Raw genomic sequence first — 9,028 nt, 5'->3', positions numbered from 1 at the left:
CTAACACTACACTATCAATAAATTAATTAAATAAATTAATTACAATTAGCAAAACTAAAATACAAATAAACTAAACTATAAAACAAAAACCCCCCACTAAATTACAGAAAATAAAAAAATATTATAAGAAGTTTAAACTAATTACACCTAATATAAGCCCCCTGATAAAATAAATAAATAAATAAATAATAAAATGCCCTACCCTATCCTAAATTACAAAGTAATCAGCTCTTTTACCAGCCCTTAAAAGGGCTTTTTGCGGGGCATTGCCCCAAAGTAATCAGCTCTTTTACCTGTAAATAAAAATACAATACCCCCCCCAAACATTACAACCCACCACCCACATACTCCTACTCTAAAACCCACCCAAACCCCCCTTAAAAAAACCTAACACTAACCCCCTGAAGATCTCCCTACCTTGAGTCGTCTTCACTCAGCCAAGCCGAATTCTTCATCCAAGCGGGCCAAAAGAGGTCCTCCATCCGGTTGAATTCTTCATCCAAGCGGGGCAGAAGATGTCTTCCATCCGATTGAAGTGTTCATCCAAGCGGCATCTTCTATCTTCATCCATGAGGAGCGGCAGCATCCTGAAGACCTCCGACGCGGAACATTCATCCTGGCCGACGACTTCCCGACGAATGACAGTTCCTTTAAATGACGTTATCCAAGATGGCGTACCTCGAATTCTGATTGGCTGATAGGATTCTATCAGCCAATCGGAATTAAGGTAGGAAAAATCTGATTGGCTGATTTCAGTCAGCCAATCAGATTGAAGTTCAATCCGATTGGCTGGCTGATTTCAGTCAGCCAATCAGATTGGATCAGCCAATCGGATTGAACTTCAATCGGATTGAACTTCAATCTGATTGGCTGATTGAATCAGCCAATCAGATTTTTACTACCTTAATTCCGATTGGCTCCTATCAACCAATCGTAATTCGAGGGACGCCATCTTGGATGACGTCATTTAAAGGAACCGTCATTCCTCGGGAAGTCGTTGGCCAGGATGGATGTTCCGCGTCGGAGGTCTTCAGGATGCTGCCGCTCTGCTCCGTATGGATGAAGATAGAAGATGCCGCTTGGATGAACACTTCAATCGGATGGAAGACCTCTTCTGGCCCGCTTGGATGAAGAATTCGGCTCCGCTGAGTGAAGACGACTCAAGGTAGGGAGATCTTCATGGGGTTAGTGTTTTTTAAGGGGGGTTTGGGTGGGTTAGAGTAGGGGTATGTTATTAAATATTTAATAGCTATTGTACCTAGTTAAAATAAATACAAAGTTGCCTGTAAAATAAATATAAATCTTAAAATAGCTACAATGTAACTAATAGTTATATTGTAGCTATATTAGGGTTTATTTTATAGGTAAGTATTTAGTTTTAAATAGGAATAATTTATTTAATGATAGTAAATTTATTTCGTTTTATTTAAATTATATTTAAGTTAGGGGGGTGTTAGGGTTAGACTTAGGTTTAGGGGTTAATAACTTTATTATAGTAGCGGCGACGTTGGGGGCGGGAGATTAGGTGTTAATAATTGTAGGTAGGTGGCGATGTTAGGGAGGGCAGATTAGGGGTTAATAAAATGTCTTATAGTGTTTGCGAGGCGGGAGTGCAGCGGTTTAGGGGTTAATACATTTATTTTAGTGGCGGCGATGTCCAGTCGGCAGATTAGGGGTTAATAAGTGTAGGTAGGTGGCGGCGACGTTGGGGGGCAGATTAGGGGTTAATATCTATAATGTAGGTGTCGGCGATGTTAGGGGCAGCAGATTAGGGGTTCATAGCTATAATGTAGGTTGCGGCGGTGTCCGGAGCGGCTGATTAGGGGTTAATAATATAATGTAGGTGTCAGCGATAGCGGGCGGCAGATTAGTGGTTAATAAGTGTAAGGTTAGGGGTGTTTAGACTCGGGGTTCATGTTAGGGTCTTAGGTGTAGACATAGAGAGTGTTTCCCCATAGGAAACAATGGGGCTGCGTTAGGAGCTGAACGCTGCTTTTTTGCAGGTGTTAGGTTTTTTTTCAGCCAGCTCAGTCCCATTGTTTCCTATGGGGATATCGTGCATGAGCACGTTTTTCCAGCTTACCGCTACCGTAAGCAACGCTGGTATTGAGGGTTGAAGTGGAGCTAAATTATGCTTAACGCTCCCTTTTCTGAGGCTAATGCAGCCATTCAGACAACTCGTAATACCAGCGTTGGTTTAAGGGTGAGCTGGGAAAAAAAGGCTCGTTAGCACCACTTCTTTTTACCGACAAAACTCGTAATCTAGGCTATTGATTGTACTGGTTCACTGTTAAGGTACCCAGTGTAATTATCCCCATATTCCTGAGAGATTTCCTTTATTCTTGTAAAAAAAAATGTCTTTATTATTATTTGTTTTCTATTATTATGTTTTTATTTATGCATAGGGCATATTTGCATTGAATGTGCATACACAATAACTGTTCTAAAACACTTAAAACTATTATTAAAGGGATATGAAACACAACATTTTTCTTTCATTCTTTAGATAGAGCATGTGATTTTAAACAGATTTCTAATTTACTTCTATTATCAATTTTTCTTTGTTCTCTTGGTTTCTTTTGTTGAAAATAAGGAACGTATGCTTAGGAGCTGGCACATTTCTGGAGCACTATATGACGGCAAGAATGTTATCCTTTTGCAAGAGCACTAGATGGCAGCAGCACTATTTCCTATCATGTAATGCTCCAGGTGCCTACCTAGGTATCTCTTCAACACAGAATATCATGGGAACAAAGCAAATTTGATAATAGAAGTAAATTGGAAACTTTTTTTTTTTTAAATAGTTTGCTCTGTCAACATCACACAAGAACATTTCTGGTTTCATGTCCCTTTAAGTTCACTTAATTTGCAGGGCACTTTTTGAAAAGCCTCCTAAAGGGACAATAAACACTTTAATATTCGAGAAACATTTATTTATGAGTAATAAAACAACCCACACCCTGTGTACCTCTGCTGTTGTTAAGGGGTTACAACTGTTTTTCATCATGCTTGAGGGCAATTGTTTGCTAATTGTTTATGTTTTAATGAAGACAATAAAGACAAGTTGTATTCAAGATGCTGCATCTCCTGACTTACAATTTTTGATACTATTCGTTGGCCTTGATCGGAGAGAGACGGCACTGATCCCAGTAAGCTGATAAACACTCGGAGTTGAGTGTCCATAAATCAGGGCTTTGATACATCGCTGGAACCTATGTCGGAGATAAGCATCCACTTTAACCCCCAGTAGCCAGCCACGATTTGTGACGACCTGTGACGTCATCACCCGGAGCGGTGGTTTGTGGAGGTACAACGTTGTTCGAGCCGCGCCAAGACTGTGTGTGGTGAGATAGATAGTTGAGCGAAGTGACTCCAAGCACACAACAGCAGAAGATTACCTTGATGATAACGGAGCCTAGGAGAGAGGTCTCCCAAGAGCTGGAGTAACTTACCCCCGCTTCACGTCACACGCTTATGGTGTAAGTGGCATCCTACATCTACATATACAAGCATGCACTAGTGCTGTCCTGGAGGACTTTTGAGAGTCTTATTTTGGAGAATTCCCTACCAAGTACGATACGATTGTTATTGATACAGGTGCACTCAGGGTCTCCTCTAACAGAGAACTTCAGTTACAATTGTATGCTCTATCTGAATGATGAAATGTTGGGTTTCATGGCCCTTTAAGTAAGTTTACCTTATCTCACCTGCTTTGGGCAGTCATAGGCCTGAGCCATCAGGGGGTGACAGGGGTGACTCCTGTCAGGGGCCCAATGGGCCAGGGGGGCCCCATGAGGCAAGAACTAAAAAAATAATAAAAAAAAACTTTTTTTTTAATTTTGGCAGCCACCAGTGGGAACTACAGCAGAGTGCTAATTGAGCATGGGAAATGTTATTACAAGGAGTAAAAAGTATTAGCATTTGAGAGGATTTTTGAGTGTGCACTAAATCACTATGCACAGTGTGAGACAGACTTGGCACTTTGTTTGTACAGTGTGTGCCTGAGTCAGACGGCAGATCACTTTCATTTGCAGAGGAGGTAGGACTTACTTAGCAAATGTTTTTGATTTCTTTGTGCAATTTTGGATTGTAACTTCAGTGTGAAAGTAGTTGTATGGTGGGGCCAGGGGTCCATAAAAACAATTTTTTTAGCAGCAGTGTATTTGATTATTTGACAATGCTGTAGAAATTCTATATTTAAAACCATGCAGAAATGTTTCCTCCTCGATACACAAATGGTAGGTGCCCTTTTGGCAGATATGCATATATATATATATATATATATATATATATATATATATATATATATATATATATATATATATACAGGGAGTGCAGAATTATTAGGCAAATGAGTATTTTGACCACATCATCCTCTTTATGCATGTTGTCTTACTCCAAGCTGTATAGGCTCGAAAGCCTACTACCAATTAAGCATATTAGGTGATGTGCATCTCTGTAATGAGAAGGGGTGTGGTCTAATGACATCAACACCCTATATCAGGTGTGCATAATTATTAGGCAACTTCTTTCCTTTGGCAAAATGGGTCAAAAGAAGGACTTGACAGGCTCAGAAAAGTCAAAAATAGTGAGATATCTTGCAGAGGGATGCAGCACTCTTAAAATTGCAAAGCTTCTGAAGCGTGATCATCGAACAATCAAGCGTTTCATTCAAAATAGTCAACAGGGTCGCAAGAAGCGTGTGGAAAAACCAAGGCGCAAAATAACTGCCCATGAACTGAGAAAAGTCAAGCGTGCAGCTGCCAAGATGCCACTTGCCACCAGTTTGGCCATATTTCAGAGCTGCAACATCACTGGAGTGCCCAAAAGCACAAGGTGTGCAATACTCAGAGACATGGCCAAGGTAAGAAAGGCTGAAAGACGACCACCACTGAACAAGACACACAAGCTGAAACGTCAAGACTGGGCCAAGAAATATCTCAAGACTGATTTTTCTAAGGTTTTATGGACTGATGAAATGAGAGTGAGTCTTGATGGGCCAGATGGATGGGCCCGTGGCTGGATTGGTAAAGGGCAGAGAGCCCCAGTCCGACTCAGACGCCAGCAAGGTGGAGGTGGAGTACTGGTTTGGGCTGGTATCATCAAAGATGAGCTTGTGGGGCCTTTTCGGGTTGAGGATGGAGTCATGCTCAACTCCCAGTCCTACTGCCAGTTTCTGGAAGACACCTTCTTCAAGCAGTGGTACAGGAAGAAGTCTGCATCCTTCAAGAAAAACATGATTTTCATGCAGGACAATGCTCCATCACACGCGTCCAAGTACTCCACAGCGTGGCTGGCAAGAAAGGGTATAAAAGAAGAAAATCTAATGACATGGCCTCCTTGTTCACCTGATCTGAACCCCATTGAGAACCTGTGATCCATCATCAAATATGAGATTTACAAGGAGGGAAAACAGTACACCTCTCTGAACAGTGTCTGGGAGGCTGTGGTTGCTGCTGCACGCAATGTTGATGGTGAACAGATCAAAACACTGACAGAATCCATGGATGGCAGGCTTTTGAGTGTCCTTGCAAAGAAAGGTGGCTATATTGGTCACTGATTTGTTTTTGTTTTGTTTTTGAATGTCAGAAATGTATATTTGGGAATGTTGAGATGTTATATTGGTTTCACTGGTAAAAATAAATAATTGAAATGGGTATATATTTGTTTTTTGTTAAGTTGCCTAATAATTATGCACAGTAATAGTCACCTGCACACACAGATATCCCCCTAAAATAGCTATAACTAAAAACAAACTAAAAACTACTTCCAAAACTATTCAGCTTTGATATTAATTAGTTTTTTGGGTTCATTGAGAACATGGTTGTTGTTCAATAATAAAATTAATCCTCAAAAATACAACTTGCCTAATAATTCTGCACTCCCTGTATATTTGAAGTGGTGCTTTTGGTTGGGGAAAATGGGGAAAAAACAAACAAACATATGTCAACCTTTTAAAAGTACTTTTCTTCATCTAGCCATCTACCCAGATCATTAATGTACAATTTTGAATTCACAGAATTATTTTTGTTTACACATTTATAAATATGATTCTTTAAAAAGTGATCTCTTAATTTCTACAATTTTTTTTATCATGCATGTCACACACTGTTGATTTAGGGGATGCAAGGTGCATAAATGTTTCCTCCTGTGAGTGTTTCTGTGGGTGTCTGTGTTTATGTCTTTGTGCTTTGGTTTGTGTCTCTATGAGTGTATATATATTTTTTCTGTTGTTCTCTCTGTGAGGGTGCATGTGTATGTCTTTGTGCATTTTCTGTGGATGTCTGTGAGGGTGTATGTTTGCCTTTGTGTATTTTCTCTGGATGCCTCTGTGAGGGTGGGTGTGTATGTCTAGGTTTTCTGTGGATGTCTCTGTGAGGGTGTGTGTGTGTATGTATGTATGTCTGTTTTCTGTGGGTGTCTCTGTGAGGGTGGGTGTGTATATGCCTTTGTGTGTTTTCTGTGGATGTCTCAGTGAGGGTGTGTGTATGTATGTCTTTCTGTGTTTTATGTGGTTGTCTCTCTATGTGTGTATGTCTTTGTGTGTTTTCTGAGGCTGTCGGTGTTTCCTTGGGTATATGTGCAAGTTTGAGTTTGTGTGTGTCCATTGTCTGCTCCTTTTTAGGACATTTTGACCTTACTACTAATTATTCACATCTTTCTACAGACTTTGAGACTAATGAGACCTTTACGGAAGTTACCAATCCACCATTTAACCTTTAAATTATTGTTTAGGCAGTTCAGGGCCCTTCCTTTCAGCCACTGCATGCTGTTGTCATCATTTAGTTAACATCTTCCTTTACAAAAAGATAATCAGAACTCCATATTTTGTTTTCTAAATCTCCTCCTTTTTTTACAAAACTGTAGTTTACCTCATTACTTGTCAGGTCAATGTAAACAAGTGCTGAGTATCTGTTTGGGTGTCTGTGTCTGAATGTGTTTGTGTGGTTTTTTTTTTGCATGTCTGCTAGAGTGTCTATATGTGAATCCTTGTGTGTGTGTGTGTGTGTGTTTCAGTGTATGAGTGTGTCTCTGTGTTTGTATGTTACTACCTTTACAACATTTCCAAGTTGAAATAGACACTTAAGAATAAAGTACATAAACGTTTTAGTCACTTGGTCAAAATTTGCACATGTTAAAGGGGGGGCTCTGATCAATGGTTAAGTCAGGGGCCCAAAAATTTCTAGTGGCGACCCTGGCCTGATGTAAATGAACTCTTGTAATGTGTAACGTGTAGCTGTCTCTCTGTAAAAAGTAGAAAATCCACAATATGTGGAGGAAAGTTTCACAGAAGGTTAGTCAAATAATTAATTTACATTGCATATTTTCTTTACTATGCTTAATGAAAAATATTGGGGATTTAATGTTGAGTTTACTTTACCTTCAATAATATATTGTTTTTCTGTGTCTGTATTTTTCAAGTTTATCTCAAAGAAGAAATTTTTATATTCAGAGAAAATTATTGCTCTATTAAAGGGACAGTCTACCTGAAAATTTGTATTGTTTAAAAAAAAAAAAAAAAAAAAAAAAAGATAATCCCTTTATTACTCATTCCCCAGGTTTGCATGACCAGCACTGTTATATTAAAACACTTTTTACCTCTACAGACTGTTCCCTTATCTCGGTTCTTTTGAAAGACTTGCATTTTAGCCAATCAGTGTGGACTCTTAAATAACTCCACAGACATGAGCACAGTCTTATCTATATGCCACACATTAACTTGCGATGTCTAGCTGTGAAAAAAATGTAAAAATGCACTGAGATAAGAGGCGGCCTTTAAGGTAGCATATGAGACAGCCTACCTAGGTTTAAGCTTTCAACAAAGAATACCAAGAGTACAAAGCAAATTTGATAATAAAGTTGCATGCCCTATCTGAATCATGAAAGTTTAATTTTGACTTTACTACTGTCCTTTAACTACAACTTATGTATTACATCAACAGAGCGAGCCTTACCTTAACACAGCTTACGGTCACATGATCTGTTACTGGGATGGGACGGCGCATTACCTCATGTATCTCCTTATGGTGGCAGCTATCGCATGGGAGTAAGTGGATTTGATATCGCTAAACCAGTAAGACATTTGGGGTAACACAGCATTAAACTGACAACCCCAGCTTGTACAGAATTAGATGTGGTTTGCTTTATTACCATAGAGAAAGAAAAATAATCATTTCTTTTGACAGTCAGAACTACAGAAACATTGGTCTTTATTGGGTCGGCTCAATCGTAATGAGCATCATTGTATTTATTCCTGGAAACCTAATTGGTAAGTATGATTAATAAATTTATAAATCGGCTGCATCCTTGACTGCTTTATGACCCAGGCTTGTTATAGCAATTACTTACAAAGTTCAAAGTGTATTTTAGTATAATTAATTAGTTATTTTAATGAAATGATGAGCCCTTGTGATCTGGGTACTTCATCATCTGTGCCTATGTTACTATTTACTTATATTATCAATTTTTTTGTTTGCTTGGTTTCCTTTGTTGAAAAGCAGGGACGTATGTATGTAAAATGATACCTTACTATCTAATGGCATTACTTGTGTCTATTATGTTAACCAATAGTCACAAAACAGTTTTTAAGTAAAAGGGTCCCTCACATTTATAAGAAAATACAGATTCAGAAAGTCAGAATTGGAGCAAACCCATGCTTATTTGCACAGAATGTGTGACTTTTGTTTGTGAAAAGACAGATAGAGGACCACATTGTCAGATTATGGGGTAATTATCAATAATATTAAGGATTTGCTACTTAACCTCTTAATCTCTACTCCCTGAAGCTACAAAGCAAGTTTAAACTGAGGCTGTACCAATTTATATCACAACCTCTTTTAGAATCAAGAAAGAAAATAATGGCTTTTGTGTTCCTTTAAGAATAACTTTTGTGAGTAACTAGAGAAAATGTAACAAAAATACCTTGTTTTCTTTACATTACTATTTTTTATTTAGTCACAGATGCATATACTTTAGTATCTTGGCTTAAATCAGTTGAGAGACATTGATCATAAGATTAGTAGAGGTC

General features: G+C 38.7%; 1 protein-coding gene across 2 annotated transcripts in view; it reads left to right on the top strand.

The window, feature by feature from the left end:
* TM6SF1 (transmembrane 6 superfamily member 1) overlaps positions 1-9,028 on the top strand; it is a 189,901-nt gene that overhangs the window by 80,456 nt on the left and 100,417 nt on the right. For both annotated transcript variants that reach the window (XM_053717423.1, XM_053717422.1), the window contains exons 4-5: positions 7,944-8,047; positions 8,187-8,269. In XM_053717423.1, coding sequence (XP_053573398.1) covers positions 7,944-8,047; positions 8,187-8,269 — 187 coding nt within the window. The remainder of the gene's footprint in view (positions 1-7,943; positions 8,048-8,186; positions 8,270-9,028) is intronic.

This window comes from Bombina bombina, chromosome 6 (genome assembly GCF_027579735.1).
Source record: "Bombina bombina isolate aBomBom1 chromosome 6, aBomBom1.pri, whole genome shotgun sequence".
In the NCBI taxonomy this organism is placed as follows: domain Eukaryota; kingdom Metazoa; phylum Chordata; class Amphibia; order Anura; family Bombinatoridae; genus Bombina; species Bombina bombina.
Note: the sequence above shows the minus strand (reverse complement) of the source record. Positions and strands in the feature narration are given on the sequence as shown.